Source organism: Capra hircus, chromosome 10 (assembly GCF_001704415.2).
Source record: "Capra hircus breed San Clemente chromosome 10, ASM170441v1, whole genome shotgun sequence".
Classification (NCBI taxonomy): domain Eukaryota; kingdom Metazoa; phylum Chordata; class Mammalia; order Artiodactyla; family Bovidae; genus Capra; species Capra hircus.
In genome coordinates, this window is record NC_030817.1 from 97,106,508 (window position 1) to 97,128,416 (window position 21,909).

General features: G+C 41.9%; 2 protein-coding genes across 3 annotated transcripts in view; both read left to right on the plus strand.

Moving 5' to 3' along the window:
• CCDC112 (coiled-coil domain containing 112) overlaps positions 1-7,107 on the plus strand; it is a 31,198-nt gene extending 24,091 nt beyond the window's left edge. Inside the window, exons 7-10 of one of the 2 annotated variants that reach the window (XM_018053729.1) lie at positions 3,066-3,476; positions 4,894-4,989; positions 6,158-6,276; positions 6,502-7,107. In XM_018053729.1, the coding sequence (XP_017909218.1) occupies positions 3,066-3,476; positions 4,894-4,989; positions 6,158-6,276; positions 6,502-6,532 (657 nt within the window). In that variant the 3' untranslated portion in view covers positions 6,533-7,107. The remainder of the gene's footprint in view (positions 1-3,065; positions 3,477-4,893; positions 4,990-6,157; positions 6,277-6,501) is intronic. The other variant, XM_018053730.1, reaches the window with a different exon arrangement.
• PGGT1B (protein geranylgeranyltransferase type I subunit beta) overlaps positions 11,417-21,909 on the plus strand; it is a 57,500-nt gene continuing 47,007 nt past the window's right edge. The window contains exon 1 of the mRNA XM_005685283.3: positions 11,417-11,571. Coding sequence (XP_005685340.2) covers positions 11,432-11,571 — 140 coding nt within the window. The 5' untranslated portion in view covers positions 11,417-11,431. The remainder of the gene's footprint in view (positions 11,572-21,909) is intronic.

Genomic DNA, 21,909 nt, shown 5'->3' on the forward strand with positions numbered 1-21,909 from the left:
CACCATCCTTGACCTCCACCCAGGAGATGCTGGTAGCACCACCTTAAATATGGTGATCAAAATATCTGTAGACATTACTAGATGTCCTCTGGAGGGTAGAAATTGCCCCTGGTCAAGAACCATAGGCTTAGATAGTCCTAAGTTGTTTTTTTTTTTTTGGTAGACTTGAGCGCAATAAATTTTAATTCAATTTGGTTTGACAAGAAAGGTATGATGGTTCAGCAGACAACATACCCAAAAAGGAGCATTAAAGAAATACTTGATTCTACATATAAAGTATTAGAGGAAATAGCTGGTAGTTTGTTGTTGCTATTGTTTCTCTCCAAAATAAGTTGAATGTTCATAAGGTCGACACTTAAAACCTTAAGAAAACATTTTGAAGCATAAGTCATTAAAAAAATAACAATCTAATAATTATTTGCACTTCCCTGGTGGCTCAGATGGTAAAGCATCTGCCTGCAATGTGGGAGACCCAGGTTCAATCCCTGGGTCAGGAAGGAAGTGGCTACCCAGTCCAGTATTCTTGCCTGGAAAATCCCATGGATGGAGGAACCTGGTAGGCTACAGTCCATGGGGTCACAAAGAGTTGGACACTACTGAGTGACTTCACACACAAGAATTATTTGGGATTTTTTTCCAGGGGCCAGCAAAGTGGTCTGAGGACTAGCAAAGTCAGCATCACCTGGGAACTTGTTAGAATTTAGCAGGGTCCAACCCCAGACCTAGTCTGAACTCAGAGAGTGGGGCCCCAAAATCTGAGTTTAAATAAAGCCTCTAGGTTATTCTGTTAACAAGCTCAAGTTTCAGAACCACCTGTCTAGGGTAAAGGAACAGACAGTGTTGCTTAACTGTGCTTCTTGTGATAAAGGTAAACCACCTAGATTCTGGCTTTCTCTTCTTGTTCCCAGCCACTCTGTTTCCTGATCCCTGATGACTGATTGAATGTCGGGGTGATATAGGAAAGAGTGTGAAAGAGGAGATGTCATTTACTAAAGCAGGACATGTTTGAGGAGAAGTGTGAAGTTTGGGAGTATAGCATCAGGAATGCAGTTTTGTATTTTGGGGTTTTTTTGGCCGCACCCTGTGGCATGCAGGATATTAAGTTCCCTGAGCAGGGATCAAACCCATGCCCCCTGCGGTGAAAGCATGGAGTCTTAACCACTGGGTGGCCAGGCAAGTCCAGAAATGCATTTTAAATCTGTGGAGTTGAGAAGGTTGAGTAGAAAATTTAACATTCCTATCTCCCACTTCCTTTAACATATCCTACGTCTTGCCTAAATGAACATACTTCTTTTCAGACGCTCCATGAACTTTCTGGTCCACGTCCTCTTGCTGATCTTGTTCTCACTTTCTGGAACCTCCTCCTTTCTTCCACCCTCCACTGCTAACTCACCTACATCTGCCCAGACCATCTGCTGCTTCCTTTTGCCTGCTCACCCCTCAGAATTTCACTAGCACTTGTTTAGATGTCTTGTGTGATATGCGATGGCGTGTTCTAAAATATGTTCTAGTATTTATGTGCATGTCTTATCTCACCTAGAGCAGTGCTGGTCAAACTTGGTCCATGGACTGGATGTTAGTTTGCAAACTATTTCTGGTCTTCAATGAGTTATTGTGATTATACAAGAATCAGCTACCCAGTAAGCATGCTATTTTGAAGAAGGCAATGGCACCCCACTCCAGTACTCTTGCCTGGAAAATCCCATGGACGCAGGAGCCTGGTGGGCTGCAGTCCATGGGGTCGCAAAGAGCTGGACATGACTGAGTGACTTCACTTTCACTCTTCACTTTCATGCATTGGAGAAGGAAATGGCAACCCAGTCCAGTATTCTTGCCTGGAGAATCCCAGGGACGGGGGAGCCTGGTGGGCTGCTGTCTATGGGGTCGCACAGAGTCGAACACAACTGACATGACTTAGCAGCAGCAGCAGCAAGCATGTTATTTAGTTCAAGTGACTGTTTTTTTCATAGAAAACTCCGTCGTTGAAAGACGCAGTGCATTGATTTGCCTTCTGGCACGAATTCCTGATACTGTTGTGGACTGGGACTTTGAGTGGCACTGGCCTAGATGGCATTTGGTATTGTTTAAGCACCTGTGGTTCCTATTCACAGTGTCTTGCGTATCGTACACGCAGCATAAGCATGTATTTCATGAAAGTGGATGATATATCATGAGGAACTTCAGGGGAAAGTAATTCAGTTTCCTTTATGGCATAGAAAAGGCCACTAGAATTTTGAATAATCTTTACATACCCACATATAAAGATATGAAGCTATTTTCCTTTTTTTTTTTTTTTTATACTTTTGAAGCACTATGTGCCAGGCACTGACTCATTTAAACTTCAGAACAACCCTGTTTGAGAAATGCTACCTACCACTTACAGATGAGCAAAACGAGGACAGAGACATGTAATGACTCATCCAAGTTTACACCTAGTAAATGGCAAAGCCAGGATTTGGTCCCAGATACCTGGCTTCAGAGCACACATCCTCACTTACCTCACTTTTAACTCCTTTTCTGAATTTGACCAGAGATGGGTCACTCAGAAGGGATTATAAGCCTAGAAAGAGAATTTGGAAACAAGTGAAATGATCAGAGGAAAGGACTGTTTCCCCCTGAACATCAAGGAAGGAGGTAAAGGGGAGGAGGAGACTTCATGAGGTGCAGTCCTTGTGTACCTGGTGATTCAAAGAGGAAGAGAAAGGCCAATGGAAAGGCCATTATTTAGTGTTTTAAAAGATACATTAAATTTTTTACAAAGAGAAGTAGAAAAAAATTGCATTGGTTTAAAAAACCACTTTTCAAACCTAAGCAACAAGCATATTGCAGTCACTATGTAGAAAGAGATACAGATTTGAGGTTGTATTTTAAAATGCTTTTGGCAGGAATTCCCTGGCAATCCAGTGGTGAAGACTTGGTGCTTTCACTGTTGAGGCCCAGGTTTGGTCACTGGTTGGGGAACTAAGATGCCACATGCTTCACGGTGCAGCCAAATAAAAATAAAAAATAAAATGCTTTTGGTTATAAAAAAATTTTTTTCTTGCTATTGTTTTTTAACCACATAGTCTATTCAGCATTGGAAAACCAAAAAGCAGCAAAAAAAGGAGGAAATTTTCAAATTAAAGGAAAAAGACAGCATACAAGTACTTTCTCATAGTAAACAGGAAGATAACCAAAAACAAAAAGAAGAACAAAGAAAGAAGCAAAAATTGGCCATTGAAGCTTGGAAAAAGCAGAGAAGTATAGAAATGTCAATGAAAAATGCTTCCCAGTTAAAAGAGGAGGAAGAGAAAGAGAAAAAGCAGCAGAGAGAGCGTCAGCGCCAGTGTAAACTAAAATTGCTGCTGGAGACTTACACCCAACAGAAGAAAGAACAGGAAGAATTTTTGAGACTTGAAAAGGAGGTACGGGAAAAGACAGAAAAGGCAGAAAAAAGGAAAACTGCTGCTGATGAAATTTCTAGGTTTCAAGAAAGAGTGAGTAAATATTTTTCCTGAATAATTTTTCAGTGATACACATGGAGGTATTACTTCCAGGCTCAATCAGCAAAAATTAATTGAATGCTTCTTAGGTATCTGGCCTGGACCTAGCGTTAGTACTCCAAAATAAGTAGGCTGTGCTCCCTGCTTTCTAGTAGGTTATAGTCTAGTGGGAATGACTGGTGTGCAAATAGGGGACTTCGCTGTGATATGGTAAACAGTGTGGCGCTTGAGGTGTGGACAGACAGCTTGGGGAGGTGGAGTGCACGGAGGGAAGCTCACCACAGCTGCGTGAGACAGGAGGCGACACTTGAGTCTTGAAAGAGAAGAAAGGGAAGGAAAGGGGAGCTCGCTTCCTAGCAGAGGGAACAGCATGAATGGGCAGCTTGGAGGAGCGTAACTCTAGCTTATGGGGGAAACTGTAAACACTTCAGTATTCTTAGGGGGAGACGGAAGCCAGCAGGAGGCGAGACTGGAAAGGCAGCCACAGTCCAGGCCACGAAGGTCTTGTCTGCTCTGCCAGACTGGCTGGGTTTTCTCCGTAGGCGATTTGCTTACTTGGTCACTGTCCAGCTTCCTACCATAGTGTAAGCTCCATGAAGGCAGAGGTTTTGTCCTTTTTGTTCATGCTTTACCCTAGGGTCTAGCACATTATACTCAGTATATACTTCAAGGAATCAAGGTTATTGCTGAGAGGTAGGATTATAGTGATTTTAAACAAATGTATACAAGAAAACTCCTGATCAAAGAAAGAAGTTGCAGTCTCATCAGATAGGGTGGAATTCAGTCCAAATATATTAAAGACAAGGAAGGGTACTTTAAAATGAAAAAAAGTACAGCTGAGAGATAACTTAAGAATTGCATCAAAATATACATGCACATATGGGCAACACTCATAAGGCAAAACATAAGGGAAGTGCAAAGAAAGATAATAAAAAATAATAGGCCTAACACATTACTAGTGGTATTTCTTTTGGCTCATATATAAAAATAAAAATCTCCCTAAACAACCAAAGATCCGTTCCCCAAAAAGGCAAGCAAGTCACATAATAAAAGACTTAGAACAAAAGAAAACCTTGTATTATACAGAAAGTATAATGCAAGAGACCTAAAACCAGACATCTCTGTATTGATAACTGAAAATTTTACCCATTAAAAGAAAGGAAGTTTTAGATTGACCCATAAAATAAAACAAACAGTTGAAAGAAAGTGATTCAGAAAGGATGTGCATGCGTTATATTGATATTCAGAGAAAATAAAGCTCTTAGATTTTCTCTTTTTGGAAAAAGTTTATATTAAAGGTATATTGCTGTTAAGGTAATTTAATTTTACATGCAAGCAACTAAACTTTGAAACAAATTCTAGTTAATTTTACTTCTTAATGTTATCTTTTTTGTTGGTATATGTCTTTTAGGATTTACATAAACTTGAATTGAAAATTCTGAATAGACAATTAAAGGAAGATGAGAAGGCAGAAAAACAAAGAAAACTGGCAAAATTAAAAGAAAAGGTACTCTACACTGAGATTAATTTATTTTCATTGTTATAATTCTTTTATTTGTAAGGATACAAACATAAACTCCAATTCTCTTTTATCTCCATCTCCTTTATTTCATACTTACTTATTTACCAATTACAAAGCAACTGTTTTAATTCTACCATTTCACATTATAAGCACCTCGTGTTCTTGTACCCTGAATTCCTTCTCTCTTCCTGCTCTTCGTTCTTTTCTTCATTCTTCCTATGTGAAAAAAAGTGAAAGTGTTAATTGCTCATTTATGTATAACTCTTTGCGACCCCATGGGCTGTGGCCCACAAGGCTCCTTTGTTCATGGAATTCTCCAGGCCAGAATACTGGAGTAGATAGCCTTTCCCTTCTCCAGGGGATCTTCCCAACCCAGAGATTGAACCCAGGTCTTCTGCATCGCAGGTGGCTACTTTATTGTCTGAGCCACCAGAGAAGAAGCCCCCATTCTTCCTATATGAGCCTGTATTTTACATCTATAGCAGCTGTGAGCGTTGTTTAATTTCATTGGTGATAAAGATACTAGTGACTCTCACAGATGAAACAAAGGACTACTTACTGGTGGTTATTTATCTTAAATTTATTGTCCGTCATAGTTTGCTGAGTTATATTTCCCTCATGCTGCTGCTGCTAAGTTGCATCAGTCGTGTCTGACTCTGGGCAACCCCATAGACAGCAGCCCACCAGGCTCCCCCGTCCCTGGGATTCTCCAGGCAAGAACACTGGAGTGGGTGGCCATTTCCTTCTCCAATGCATGAAAGTGAAAAGTGAAGTCGCTTAGTCGTGTCCGACTTGCAGCCCCCCATGCTCCTCTGTCCATGGGATTTTCCAGGCAAGAGTTCTGGAGTGGGGTGCCATTGCCTTCTCCGACTTCCCTCATGAGAGAAATACAAAAAAAATAACAGCGGAAGTAGAATAAAGTAACTAGAAAAAATAAATTAACATTTTATTAGTAAATTGATGTAGTCCAAAGTTTATTTTAGCTGTATGAGCACAATTAGAAGATTACTGAAGAGGTTATTAACAGTTTTATATCTGTCTAGGGAATATCAAGTATTTTTCTTAAACCTGCTTTCTGTTACTAAGGATCTTACAAGTACAAACTGAATAGTTCATATAAATTAACTGGCACTCATTTTCCTTCCAATTACAGGTTGAAAACAATGTTAGTAGAGATCCCTCTAGACTTTACAAACCTACCAAAGGTTGGGAAGAACGGACCAAAAAGATAGGACCAACAGGCTCTGGGCCACTCCTACATATCCCGCATAGGTAACGAAGGGCTTAGAATGGGTGTTCACTCTATAATAGGCTAATAAACTGTATATGAACTGTATATGTTTTATATAATTTATATATATTTTATAATAAAGTTTACTATAAACTTTTTAAAGAGTGTATAGATAAAACAAATCTATATACTTTTTAAAAGTTAACATCTAATCAAGACTTTAAAAAAATACCCTATGTATTTATACTCTCTTTTCTTCTCCTTAGGGCTATTCCAACCTGGAGACAAGGAGTTTAGAAAATATGCGATCATGAAATTGGCATTCAGTTGATGAGAATGTTAGCATATGGAGTTATAGGAGGAGGGAATGACCATGTCCTTAGAATTTTATTAGCCTCTTCAGATTGATTATTGTGTTGCATGTGAATTGGCAGGTATTAAGTTCTACAATGCATTGTCGTTAGTATTTCTTGTTTATACTAAGAGGGTAATTAATATATGTTGGCCTGCTGATGTCAAAGTTCTTTGAATAAGTTTATGTTAGAAACAGTATTTTATTTAAATACTTAAAACATTTGAAAGATTTTTTTTTTGTCATGGCATGGCAAAATAAATTGAGACAATCATACAGTGACATTTTTAAACCAAGATTTTGTACCATTTATAACTTGGAACTAAATTAACTTGAGTAACAAAAATTTTAAGTTTTTTCTTTTGAGTTATGAAATGTTAGAACTTTTTCTAAGTTTAACAAATTGGTAATTTGTCAGTTACTACTACATTTTTGTGTAACAAATATTTTGTATTTGTTTGAAGCATGCTTTGTTTTATAAGGAAAATATTTATTTTAAAAATACACTTCTCACCTCCTATATATTCTGTTATTTGCATTATTGATACACAATCTTACTGGTCTCCTTCAGCTGTTTCACGTCTCCGTTCAGCCTTCCTGGGCCCACACGTTTATAAACCTGTGTCCTTCACATCTTCTCCCTGGGCCCACACGTTTATAAACCTGTGTCCTTCTCATCTTCTTCCTGGGTCCACACGTTTGTAAACCTGTGTCCTTCTTATCTTCTCGGCTGATGCAGTTTTCTTTGGGGCTTTGTTTGCCTCAAGATACCAAAGTTTTGTTTTTAACAGCATCAGAAGTAAGCTGACTTTAAAGGACTGTGATATTTCTTAGTGGTATTTAAAATTTTTAAATTGGTAGACTAATACATTTGGTCAAAAGAGTCAGTTTTAAAGTTTCCAAACTTTTATAAATGAAAACACAATTTAACTTCATTCGACTCGATTTTATGAAAAAAATTTTTTTAAATCTTAGTTCCTAACTTTAAGTAGTTCCCACCATACAGGAAGGGCATCACATACATGATAAATATAAGAAACTTCATTTCTTATAACTTTTATCTCAGAGTATGTTAATTATAATTTGATCATTCAGGTCAAATGATTTAGATACAAATTTACTAGGAGTAGTGTTTAAAACCTTTTCTTATTTCACAGTTAATATTCAAAGTAGATGGCTTCCAGATTTTGGAAACTGAATTCTATTCATACAATTCTTGGTTCAAAAAGAGAGAATTAATATAAACCACGGTTTCTTAGGCATGCCCGTTTTATTCGTTGCGCTTGTTCTCCGTAACTTTTTAAAATGATTTGAGGCGGCGTAGAAATAAAACACAAATGACAGGACAGAGTATTTAAAACCAGAATTGAATAACAACAAGATAGAGCAAAGTAAAGGTTTCTTATGCATTGCTTTCTAACATGTTGCTTTTTTGTTGTACACAAATACAGCTTTCTGTTTCCCGCATTTAAGGTAAGCCTGTTGTATTGGGTGAGGTGATTCTTACAGTTTTTACTTAATTTTTTTTTTAATAAAAGAAAGTATAGGATTTTGAAGAAACGTGTCCTTGTAGTTGTATCTGAAGTAAATAAGGAATTTTTCATATGGATCCTTTGTATAAAGGATGTAGAGGAAACATAATGTCTTCAGTTACAGGCTCATGGAAAAGATGTCAAATAAACATTTCTTATACTGGATTAAGAAATTGAGGGAAAAAACACTAAAGGAAAAATGTCATAAAGCACCCACAATTCTACTACTCTAAAGGTAACTTCTCCTGAAAATATACCTACATATTTTAAGTAGCTATTCTTAGAGTACATTTTAGATACTATACTATTATCACTTAGCATTACATCACATACAATTTTTCTGTTTCTATATAATTCAGACATTATCATTTAATAGCTAAATATTCAGTTTTATAGATACTCTGTCATTCCTATACTTTGAAGACTTGTGGTCTACATTTTTTAGCTAATAATGTGCAGCGACATTCTATGTGAAGGGTTAGATTCTGTCACATGTATGTCAGAATTCTTGTATGGTCAGAATCACCCATGAAAAGGTGGGTGATTACTTACCTAGGAAGTATATTCTCTCTCAGTGAGTCCACCATAGAAATATTTTCTCCATTTGGATCACATTAGTAGTTCTTGAGCTGAAAATCACATGAAATATTTTGCTTCTCGCTAAGAGCCAGGTTGAATACACTGTCTTTCTGTCTGAGCTTTGAATAGCTTCAGCCATTTGGTGGTGTATCTGTGCAAGTGAGAAAAATCTTCATTGTAATCATGGAATGAAAACTCCTCTAGACTGGACATACCTATGGACAGTGACTCTTGGCCTCCATGTTTGTACAGAAGCACCAAGGACAGCCCTCTTCCCGTACCTGGTAGTTTGTTAATGCAGTATTTGTTAAAGACATGTAGGAATACCTAGAATAATTAGTTACTAGTACCTAACATTCAGAAAACGAAGATCATGGCATCCGGTCCCATCACTTCATGGGAAATAGATGGGGAAACAGTGGAAACAGTGTCAGACTTTATTTTTTGGGGCTCCAAAATCACTGCAGATGGTGACTGCAGCCATGAAATTAAAAGACGTTTACTCCTTAGAAGGAAAGTTATGACCAACCTAGATAGCATATTCAAAAGCAGAGACATTACTTTGCCAACAAAGGTCTGTCTAGTCCAGGCTATGGTTTTTCCAGTGGTCATATATGGATGTGAGAGTTGGACTGTGAAGAAAGCTGAGCGCCGAAGAATTTTGAACTGTGGTGTTGGAGAAGACTCTTGAGAGTCCCTTGGACTGCAAGGACATCCAACCAGTCCATTCTGAAGGAGATCAGCCCTGGGATTTCTTTGGAAGGCATGATGCTAAAGCTGAAACTCCAGTACTTTGGCCACCTCATGAGAAGAGTTGACTCACTGGAAAAGAGTCTGATGCTGCCAGGGATTGGGGGCAGGAGAAGAAGGGGACGACAGAGGATGAGATGGCTGGATGGCATCACTGACTCAATGGACGTGAGTCTGAGTGAATTCCGGGAGTTGGTGATGGACAGGGAGGCCTGGCATGCTGCGATTCATGGGGTTGCAAAGAGTCGGACATGACTGAGCGACTGAACTGAACTGAACATTATGCAGGGTGCTTTGGGTTGGTGAAAACTCCGCCCACATGGTATGCTTTTTAAGAAATACATTTTCTAAGAAGGCTAACAAAATTATGCCCAAACTTGTATTAGCTGACTGTAAAAATCGAGTTCAGACCAGGTCCTTGCGTGGATATTTTCCCCTAAGACTACCTCATAAACTTTTAAAGGGAAGAATGTATGGCTGAAGCAACTGAAATCCCTCTTTTTGAAGAAAATTAAAAAGAAGCTTATGCTATTTCACTTTCTAGCATATGCAATGGCAACCCACTCCAGTACTCTTGCCTGGAAAATCCCATGGACAGAGGAGCCTGGTAGGCTGCAGTCCACGGGGTCGCACAGAGTCGGACACGACTGAGCAACTTAGCAGCAGCAGCATATGCATATTTGGAGAACACCTAGCGTTTATTTGCTGTTGCAAATTGATGCATTATTGATGCTGGATAACACACTGACTTAAAGAGTAAAATCTCTAGTCTCCTAAAAGAAAATGATACAAACCCTCGTATGAAATCAGCAGTGGTGTGTGCGCGATACAAACCCTCGTATGCGAATCAACAGTGATGTGTGTGTGTCTGTGATACAAACCCTTATATGGGAATCAACAGTGGTGTGTGTGTGTGTGCGCGCGCGCGCACGCACATGCAATTCCTGGTATTCTAGAAGACTAGAAACATCTCTTGGTAGCGTTGATAATGATTTAATGAGCATTTAGTTATCTCTGTATTAGTTTTGTAGATTTTCTCCATTCAGCTTAAAACTGTGGCCCTCCAAAAATGAATCTGTTGGCAACTCTATACTGACTTATTTCAGTTTTCGTATATACCATCTTAATGTCGTTTCAGTTCAGTTCAGTCGTTCAGTCGTGTCCGACTCTTTGCGACCCCATGAATCGCAGCACGCCAGGCCTCCCTGTCCATCACCAACTCCCGGAGTTCACTCAGACTCACGTCCAGAGTCAGTGATGCCATCCAGCCATCTCATCCTCTGTTAGGGCCCTAATTTTTTCAAAACGACCTTGAAGCTATTGACCTTGCACTTCTTCCCCAAAATCGAACGAAGATAAAAGTTCTGGAAGGATTTGTCGGCTGAATTTTACAGGGTTTAAGAGGTGTTTCCAAAACTTTGGGCTTAGAGTACAAAAGGGCAAGATCGTGCCCCACCAAAGGGTAAATCTGAGGGAGAAATTGCCACGTAAGGCCTTCGGTTGACAGCATGTAGTTTTAATCATCAACTGAGGCGGGAGCGGACGCACGCCCCCTCCCCGCGCACGCCCCCTCCCCGCGCACGCCCCCTCCCCGCGCACGCCCCCTCCCCGCGCACGCCCCCTCCCCGCGCACGCCCCCTCCCCGCGCACGCCCCCTCCCCGCGCACCCCCCCCCCCCCCCCCCCCCCCCGCGCACGCCCCCTCCCCGCGCACGCCCCCTCCCCGCGCACGCCCCCTCCCCGCGCACGCCCCCTCCCCGCGCACGCCCCTCCCCGCGCACGCCCCCTCCCCGCGCACGCCCCCTCCCCGCGCACGCCCCCTCCCCGCGCACGCCCCCTCCCCGCGCACGCCCCCTCCCCGCGCACGCCCCCTCCCCGCGCACGCCCCCTCCCCGCGCACGCCCCCCAGGTGTCGCCCCTCGGTTTCCTTCGAACCGCTCGCCAACTGCTTCCGGGTCGCCGCGGACGTCGTTTCCGTAGCAGTATGGCGGCCACGGAGGATGAGCGGCCGGCGGGGAGCGGAGAGGGAGAGCGGTTGGATTTCCTGCGAGACCGGCACGTGCGGTTCTTCCAGCGCTGCCTCCAGGTTTTGCCTGAGCGCTACTCTTCTCTGGAGACCAGCAGGTAATTGGTAGCTCACAGTCAGCGGGGCCGACACGGGGCCCGGCCCCCCCGAAAGGCGCTGCGGAGCTTGAAGGCTTAGTGGGCACCCGCAGGGGGCTGCGCCGCCGCCCACTGGGCACTGCCTCGCCTCCCGGGCAGTGGTACAGTCCCCACTGCTCCCGCGAGCTAAGGCGAGAGGGCTGGGACGAGCTGGAAGTCGCGGGCTTTTGGAATCTTCAGGTTCCGCCCTTTTTCACTTCCCAACCATTTTTTTGTATCAACTCTGAGCTGCTTCCCCGAGCCTGTGAGTCACTTGGCCTCACTTCTGAGTATAAAAGGAGCATTTGTTATCACATTTTAACTAATAATCTCCAGTGCTTCCCTTGCCTCCGTAAGGTCATTAACTCTTCCTTGAATGTCTATAAGGCATTCAATGGATAGGCGCGGCAGAGAGCCTCTAAGGTTTCCGTAGATAAGAACTTTGCAGGAATTCTAAGTCTAAGGATTGGCGAAGGTAAAGTGCTGGTTGGAGCAACCTGTTAAAGTTTTATTTGCAGTAGCATTGTGAGTTGGGGTTGTCTGAGGACTGTGATCTGGCAGAAGCTAAGAACCTTAATTAGCCATTCAGAGTAGAAGTCGGGATGAGAAGAACGAGAGGAGGAGGCGATCTTTGCTCTGCATTGCTGTATTTCAAAGTGAGATTCCAAAGATGCCTTGGACTGGCTTGGAAGAGAAGGCAGATTGGTTTTGCCCTGATCTCTTTCCGTATTTTCTTAACTGAGCCTGGGGTTAAACGGTTTGACCGTTTCATGACTGGGTCAGTTTGGGAAGTTTTATAGATTACTTCTGCATACACGGTCAAGAAAAATTATATAGGTGCTGGAGGACAGCTGAACAAGACACTCAAACGGTTTCAGTAGGGCTTTCAATAGGTTCCTAAACCAGATTTCCTTCAACTTTCCCTAGTCACCCTTTCCAAAAGAGACTACTTCCAGTCACCACCTGAAATTATATATTGATTGATTGATTTGTTTAATCTTTCACACAGGATTGTAGACGTCAGGAAGGCACAGTTTTTGTCTTTCTTGTTTACTTCTATAACACCTGGACTGCTTCATCCAATTTGGTAGCCACATTTGGATATTTAAATTTGAATCAAAGTTAAATAAAATTTAAAAATCACTTCCTCTGTTTGCAGTAGCTACCACACTTCAAGTGCTCAGTCACCACATTGGCCTATGGCTTTTGTTTGTGTTTCAACATTTCCGTCGTTTCAAAAAATCCTGCTGGACAGCATTGCACTGGATCCTTGACTAAGCTGGCATAAAAGCAGACAATAAGTACATAATTTTGTTGAGTAATCATTCTGAGCTTAGCCCTGGAAGATGAGCAGATTTTTGCTAAAGAAGCAGTGAAGCATCGTTTATATTCCTTTCTCCATCCATGTGCATTGTTTGACTAGTAGAGCCTATGTCTTGACCTAAGTTAGCATTTCCAAAACTCAGTCAATTGATTGTGATGGTATGGGATGTTTAGAAATATACTGGTAAATCACATTTATAGTTTATGATGAGTAATTTTATGTGAATTTAAGGCATTTGAATTAAAAATATCATCCTGTTTTGACTGTTGAACAGTTGAACTTTGTTGGTAGCTACCACAGGTCTGTGTTGCTTTTTCAAAATGCCACTGTGTTTGATCGCTTTAAAATTCAGCAAGGGCAAAACCATATAGACTAACGTACGTTGGCTGCTGCTGCTAAGTCGCTTCAGTCGTGTCCGATTCTCTGCGACCCCGTAGACAGCAACCTGCCAGGCTCCCCCGTCCCTGGGATTCTCCAGGCAAGAATACTGGAGTGGGTTGCCGTTTCCTTCTCCAATGCATGAAAGTGAAAAGTGAAAGTGAAGTCGCTCAGTCGTGTCCGACTCTTAGCGACCCCATGGACTGTAGCCCACCAGGCTCCTGTGTCCATGGGATTTTCCAGGCAGGAGTCCTGGAGTGGGGTGCCATTGCCTTCTCCGAATGTATGTTGGCAGTAAACTTTAATCTTGCTCATAGCGTAAGTAAAGCAGCAAAAATTCTCTGATTAAACAATTAACAATTGATTTAATAACCATATAACCTTAGAATTTACACCAGGCATTGTATATTAGATAACAGATATGTAATATTTTGTGCTAGTAAAGAAATAGTAATTATATTCTTTTTATGCTTCATGTTTGTTAACCTAATCAGTTTGGATTTTTTTAACGGCTCAGTTAATAACCACGTTTAAGATACTCTGCATATACTGGTTTTTGTAATGACTTAGAAGTTTTTCAGTATTTCTTGATTCAAACTTTTTACTTTGCTTAGGTCAGCATTAAACCCTTTTGTGGTGTATGCGATTCATAATTGACTTTAAGATGCTTGTGAAAGAAGCTTCAACTTTTTAAGCAAAGGTGACCAGTCACAAAATTTTTACTTAAGATGAGACAGCATGTTACCTAAGTCATAACTGTTAGCTGATATTGTAGTTAAATTCCACAAGCATTTATTGAGGGGCTGCCATGTGTCTGGGTATGAGGATATGGTGTAAAGCAGCAGTACCCAGCTTATTTGGCACCAGGGACCAGATTCATGGAAGATGATTTTCCAGGGATGGAGACGGGTGGGGAGGGTTTCAGTGCAGGATTCGAGCACATTACATTTATTGTGCAGTTTATTCCTATTATGATATCAGCTTCAACTCACATCATCAGGCATTAGATCCTAGAGGTTGGGGACCCCCAGAACGTAGTGATTCAGGTGTTCTGTGTTCATTTTTTACTGATAGATATGAAGTAGCTGACTCCTAGGAAGGCTACTGTTGAACTAGACATTTAGACTCTTATTTTCTGACACATCATTTTGGCAGAAGCATTTCTCTCTCTCTTTTAGCCTGACCAATAGAATTTTATTTTTATTTTATTTTTATAATAGTGGCTTTATGAAAATTAAAAGGTTCACTCAAGGTTTTTCTTTTATCTTCTGAAAAGTGGTAGTTACTAGTTAACTCAGGTGAATATAGACCTTGGATTGTGAGCTTTATCAGTGAGCAGGTTTCTTTTCATGAATGGTTTAGAGAGCTTTTTGGTTATATGATATTGTTGCCATTTGTGTTTAGGCAGTGGGCATCAGAATAGGCCTTTTTAAATTGAGAAGCAAATATTGACCATATTCTGTCATTTTTAACGATCCAGCTCTTCTAGAATGTTTAGACAATTTGTTTTGTTTCTAAGATGTTAACAAAGTCTTTCTATTCTGGTGTCCTCCATATCCCCTGTGTATCCTGTGATGTCACCGCTTAGCCACGTACCAGCTAGCAACTTCTCTGTCCTTTGGTTTCCTCCCTTATCTGAAGTATATCACAGTCTGACAGTGTGTCTCTCAATCAGTGATAACGGGGTGTTTATAGAAATACATATACCCGAGGCCCCTCCCCAGATCTGCTGCATCGGACTTTCTTATGGGCTTGGGAGTCTAGCAGCATAGTAAGCATCCCAGGTGGCTCTCATGCCCACTAAAATTTGAGACAGTTTGCCTAATAGGAGAAACAAAAGTACAGATGATTACAGCAGTGCACCCCAACTCTAACGTGCATGTGACTCACCTGGGCGTCTTGTCAAGATGCAGATTCTCAGGGTGTAGGTCTGGGCGGGGTCTGAGATGCTGCGGTTGCGACAGGCTCCCAGGTGAGGCTGAGGCTGCCGACCCCTGCTGCCCCACTGTGAGTTTGTTTGCACAAAGGCTGTGATCGTCACAGGGCATTCTGGAAGCACCTGTGTAATTCCACCCAAAGAGAGACTCAGAGAAGAGTCTAGTCTGAGGCTTCTTGGGAAAAGGTAACCCTGGAGCTAAATATTAAACATTGTGTTGAGTTTTCATGTAGGTGGGTGGATAATAGGCAAAAGGACGATAAAGGCAATAAAGATGGACAGGCGAGTGTGGAGCAGGGCGTCGTCAGGCAGTGCTCTTCACAGTGGTTCAAAATGTTAGGCAGATGTGGTCGGAATTTAGTATGGAGGGGAAAGCGTGGACTTTGCCATGTCAAGAAACTGGGAACTAAATATCATGTGAGTGATGGGAAGTTGCCAAGCAGTGGGTCTTCCTGGTTAGATAAGCATTTCAGAGTGATCACTAGACTTTAGATCGGTTATTACATTAAGTGGGACAAGGCCAGAACCAGAGTCATCAGTAGTGCCTGAAGCTGTGGCAGTCATCCAGGAGCCAGGTCCTGGGACAGCAGAAATAGAAAGGAGAGGACGACGAAGGAAGAAGGAATCCCAGAATTCTAGGGTTGACACTGCCAACTAGAGGACAAGAGGCAGAAGGATATAGCTGCTTAGTAATTTTCCTCGCAAATTTCACCTGCTTAAGTTTGGGATGTTTGTCTTATTTATTTTTGTCATGACATCTAGTCTGTAGTGGTACAGAATCTGCCTGCAATGCAGGAGACCTGGGTTCAATCCCTAGGTTAGGAATATCCCCCTGGAGAAGGGAACGGCTACCCATTCCAGTATTCTGGCCTGGAGAATTTCATGGACTGTATATATAGTCCGTGGAGTCGGAAAGAGTCAGACACGAATTTCACTTCTAGTCTGTAGTAGATATTCAGTAAACATTTCTTATTAAAAATTAGTTTGCAGGAGAAATTTTATTTTGCATGTTAAATAATTCCAAAAATGTGTGACTGTTCTTGAAAGTATTTATAGGCTGTTTCAAGATATTATGAATGAAGAATAGGCTTAAAATTCTGGAAATCATGAATCTTTCCACCATTCATTCCAAATTGTTTATTGGTGCTTCTATGTACTATGTATTTTAACTTGATGATTCTTTCTAATGTATACTACCAGACTCTCCATTTCCACTGTTAATTTTATCAGCAGCTGTGCTTCTGTTTCTTGATGTAACTACTTGTTTATAATTTTAGAACTCTTTGGCAGCATGATTTTGGCCAGGTTGTCGTCCTCGCTAATTTGTGTCTGACTCTTTTGTGACCCCATGGACTCCTGCCTGCCAGGCGCCTCTGTCCATGGTGTTTCCCAGGCAAGAACACTGGAATGGGTTGCCATTTCCTTCCCCAAGGGATCTTCCCCGACCCAGGGATTGAACCTGAGTCTCCTGTATTGGCAGGCAGGTTCTTTACCACTGAGCCACCAGGAAAGCCCTGGTTTGGCGATAGCCCCACCTTAGATCTAGGCAGGAAGGCCGTCTGTTGCTGAAGATGCTGGTAGATATCAGTAAAGATATTTGTACTAAAAAGTAGCAGAGCAAGTGACCCAAAATTTGAGAATCTAGTCAACTCCCATGAAAAGAAAGTGAAAGTCGCTCAGTCATGTCGAACTCTTTGCAAACCTGTGGACTATATAGTCCATGAGATTCTCCAGGCCAGAATACTGGAGTGCGTAGCCTTTCCCTCCTCCAGGAGATCTTTTCCAACCAGGGATCGAATCCAGATCTTCCACATTGCAGGTGGATTCTTTACCAGCTGAGCTACAAGTAAAGCCCAAGAATACTGGAGTGGGTAGCCAGTCCCTTCTCCAGCAGATCTTCCTGACCCAGGAATAGAACCAGGGTCTTCGGCATTGCAGACGGATTCTTTACCAACTGAGTTATTAGGGAAGCCCTGATCCCTAACTCCCATAAGTCAGTGTTGGTATACCCCAATGATCGTTCACTTGCTCTGACCTGATGGTGGAGAAGGCAATGGCAACCCACTCCAGTACTCTTGCCTGGGAAGTCCCATGGACGGAGGAGCCTGATGGGCTGCAGTCCATGGGGTCGCAGAGTCGGACGTGACTTCACTTTCACTCTTCACTTTCATGCATTGGAGAAGGAAATGGCAACCCACTCCAGTGTTCTTGCCTGGAGAATCCCAGGGACGGGGGAGCCTCGTGGGCTGCCGTCTATGGGGTCGCACAGTCGGACACGACTGAAGCACTTAGCAGCAGCAGCAGCAGACCTGATGATACAATATACTCAGATAGTAGCATAGGAAAATCATATCACAGCTGATCCTTGAGCAACTTGGGGCTCGGGGCCCAGGGTGTGCAGTGGAATATCAGAGGTCAGGCTCTCCTTATCATAGGTTCCACAACTTCAGATTGTGTGTAGTACACTGTAGTACATATTTACTGGAAAAAAAATCAGCCTATAAGTGGACCCATGCAGTTCAAGTTTGTATTCAAGAGTCATACAATAGTATGGCTAGATTCCCCCCCCCCCCCCCGCACAGAATGTTTTTCCTCTTTTCTTTTGGTTCTCTTTAATTCTTATTTCTTTTGTGCTGTTTTCTAAGCCTGAAACCAGTTGTTCTTAAGTCTAAAAAGTTGAAGCCTTTTGGAAGCATCATTTAGTTTATGTCTCTTACCTGCAAATTGGTCTACTGGTGAAGGAACTTCATTGGGCTCAGGGGGAGTGGGGTGGAGATGTTACTTCTTCATCCATGTAAGATTAACTTTTTATATGTAATGTTTGGAGTAGGAGAATGGGCAGGAAGACATGGCTTACTTTGGTTTTTCAGGCTACAGACTCAGAGTTCAATTCTGGGGGAGAGAAGAAAGGAAGAAAACAGACAGATGCACTCTGAAGAAGTAATAAAGTGAAAATCACTTCACTGGCCTCGTCTTAGAAGCATGTACTGGCATAGTCACCCCTCTAGAAGCCTGCACCAAGACAGGTTGCCTGACAGTCTCTACCCCAGGCACCATAAAACCTCACGTTATTTCTCCCAGAGGCTCCCAGCCCAGAATTCCTTTTTATTCCTTAGGAATTGTTTAATTCTCTTGCTCTCAGAGTTTTAGGACTACTTGAGAACTCTAGTGTGGTCCAAAAAAAAAAAATCTTTTCTTATTATCTTATCTTAGAGGAAGGCTGGATGTTTGCTCCAAAGGCTTCTTGGTTCTATTTTGCCAGCCACTGCTGGATGCTAAATTTGATAAACAGTCTTTTCACTATAGTGCTGTTAATCCTATAAACCTTAGTCTAAAGTGCAATGGGTTGAAAATGCTGGACTTTAAGAAGCCTTTAATAAGTATACAAGGTTTTACAATAGTTTACCATCAGATGACTGATTTCCATACCATAGTACAAGTATAATTTTTAAAAAGATCATTCAGTTAACACTTGCATGCAGATAACAGTAAGACTTAAGAGCAGTTTCTAGACCTCAGCACTTTTGACATTTTGGTCCAGATACTTCTTTTTTGAGTGGTGCTGTCTTGTACATCATAGCAGCATACCTCACTTTTACCAACTAGATAGCAAGGAGCACCCTTCTCTAATGATGAAAACCAAAATTGTCTTCAGAATGGCCACTTGGGAGCAGTATTGCCCCAGTGGAACATCACTATGCTTCAGTAAGCCTTGCTGCCCAGTAGAATCACCTGAGAAGCTCACTACTTCCCATCCCCACTCACCCAAACCCCAGGTTCCAGACCCTGCCTTCCATCTAGAATTTCTGATCTCTTTGCTGCGTAGTGAGGTCTTGGCCTCCAGGTTTTGCTGGTGGTGTATTGTTTGTCTTTAAGCCGATTCTAATTGCGCCATGCTTGAGAAATACCCCTTTGACTCAGAGCCCCTTCGGTAGTTTCCCTTGGTTATCTAGCATTGAAATCTGAAGTAAGTTACTTGAGTTCCTTGGATTTTATTATCTTGAGCTAGAAAACTAAAGAGATAGACTGGATGACTTTTAATTTAAAAAATAATACCTACTTATGTTTACAGCCTCTTGTTTATGTTTTTCTGTAACATATTTTAGTAATGGGAAGATCATTGTTTTCTCAGCGTCTTCATGTTGTCTCTCACTTGTATCTCTCTTCATTTTGCTTGAAGATTCCGCCAGCAATGCGGACTAGGCAGGATCAGTCCCTGGGTCTGGAAGATCCCCTGGAGGAGAGTACGGCAACCTGCTCCAGTATTCTTGCCTGGAGAATCCCATGGACAGAGGAGCCTGGAAGCCTGTATAGTCCATGGGGTCACAGAGTTGGACACGACTGAAGTGACTGAGCACATAGTAACGATTTAATAGATGCCTTATTTTGCCTGACTATAGTCATTCACTTTGTAGATGTCCGCAAAACTGAACCCAGTGATAGCTCTCCAGCAGGCTTGTTAGTTAATTCTGTAGATTATTTGACTGCATACCATGCACAAGGCAGACCTTATCTCATGAAACATAATTTTCATCAAGAGAAGTGACTTTCAAATGTGGGTACTGTTAGGTAGAAATTTCCCCATGTCTAAAGCATTTTATTTTAGAGAAGAGTGGTTGGGGGTGGGGGGATGGTGGAGATTGCCAACCAGTGAAAAGGCCTGTAGTGTTAAGACGGTGAATGTTAGTGCTGTCCCTTCAAATCAGGAAATACCGATAGTAATAGCTTCAATGTATTTAGCGCTTGCTTGTGAGCAGGTAAGCACAATAACTGTGTGAAGTATAATGATTTACAGGTAAGGAAGCTGACTTAGAAAAGACTTAGAAAGGGTTAGGTAACTTAACCAGATTACAGATGGATGGAAATTGGCCAACCAAGGATTTGAAGCTGGCTCGTTTGACTGCAGATCTGAGCTCTCAACTACTGCTTCCCACATAAAGGGGTGCCACTCCCCTTCATTTATTCCTGATCTTACTCAGATAAATCACCTCTCTAATTCAAGTGAATTTCAGTGACTTGTTGGAATTAAACTGAGATAATAAATGAGAAATTTTCTAGGTCAGCGCCTGCTGCTGCTGCTAAGCCGGTTTAGTTGTGTCCGACTCTGTGCGACCCCATAGACGGCAGCCCACTAGGCTTCTCTGTCCCTGGGATTCTCCAGGCGAGAACACTGGAGGGGGTTGCCATTTCCTTCTCCAGGTCAGTGCCTAATACATAATAATAATCTCTCAATGGGCTTCCCGTGTGGTTTAGCTGGTAAAGAACTCACCTGCAATGCGGGAGACCTGGGTTCAAGTCTGGGTTGGGAAGATCCCCTGGAGAAGGGATAAACTACCCACTCCAGTATTCTGACCTGGAGAATTCCATGAACTGTATAGTCCACGCCTTCGCAAAGAGTCAGACACAACTGAGCAACTTTCACTTTCCACTTGCCAATCTCTCGATAACATAAGTCTCCCAGGATGTCTTCTTGAGTATACCAGTATCTCACTAGTTTTAATTTTTGCCTTTAAGCTTTGGTTAGAATTAAATTGCTCTCTGATTTCTCCTCCTGTAATCTAATGGATGCCAGCCTTTTCAACCAGGGATTAGAGAGAGAATTATACGCTTTAAAAAAAATGAGTATTTTTCCACTTCTCCTAAAGTTGGTAATACTATTCTAAATTCAGAGAAGAGAAGTTAATTATATATAGTGATTACCTTAGTGCATTAAGTCTTAATTTTCTCTTGGGATCTCTATTTAAAAGGTTATAGAATGCATTTAGTGGTTCTGTGAGAAGACATTAGACCAGATAATTTGAAGTACTAGTTTGTCAGTATTAGTCATAGGAATTATTAGAATGTGGAACTGAGATAACCATGTTCAATCAGACAACACCATAGAATGCATCTCAACAGGAAAGGAACTGTCTATGTAACAAACTCTTCTGTAATAAGCAACCACTGTGGGGACCGGTTTTTATATAAGAACACAGGCTTAGCTTTCTGCACAGTCTTGGAGGGGAAGGATTTTGCTTTAGAGTGTTATTTCATCAAATACTGTTCATTTCTAGGAAATGGGAGTTAAAATGCATTTGCATTTTTAGTGTCCCTTGTTCCCCTTTTTTTTCCCAAGGAGTTACATTATTTATAAACAAATTTGAATAATTTATTCTAACATCCTTAAAAATTAAGCACCAGGTATAAGCGTAACTGCAGATGGTGACTGCAGCCATGAAATTAAATGATGCTTACTCCTTGGAAGGAAAGTTATGACCAACCTAGACAGCATATTCAAAAGCAGAGACATTACTTTGCCAACAAAGGTCCATCTAGGAGAAGGCAATGGCACCCCACTCCAGTCCTCTTGCCTGGAAAATCCCGTGGACAGAGGAGCCTGATAGGCTGCAGTCCATGGGGTAGCTAAGAGTCGGACACGACTGAGCGACTTCACTTTGACTTTTCACTTTCATGCATTGGAGAAGGAAATGGCAACCCACTCCAGTGTTCTTGCCTGGAGAATCTCAGGGATGGGGGAGCCTGGTGGGCTGCCATCTGTGGGGTCGCACAGAGTCGGACATGACTGAAACGACTTAGCAGCAGCAGCAGCAGTCAAAGCTATGGTTTTTCCAGTAGTCATGTATAGATGTGAGAGCAGGGCTATAAAGAAAGCTGAGCACTGAAGAACTGATGCTTTTGAACT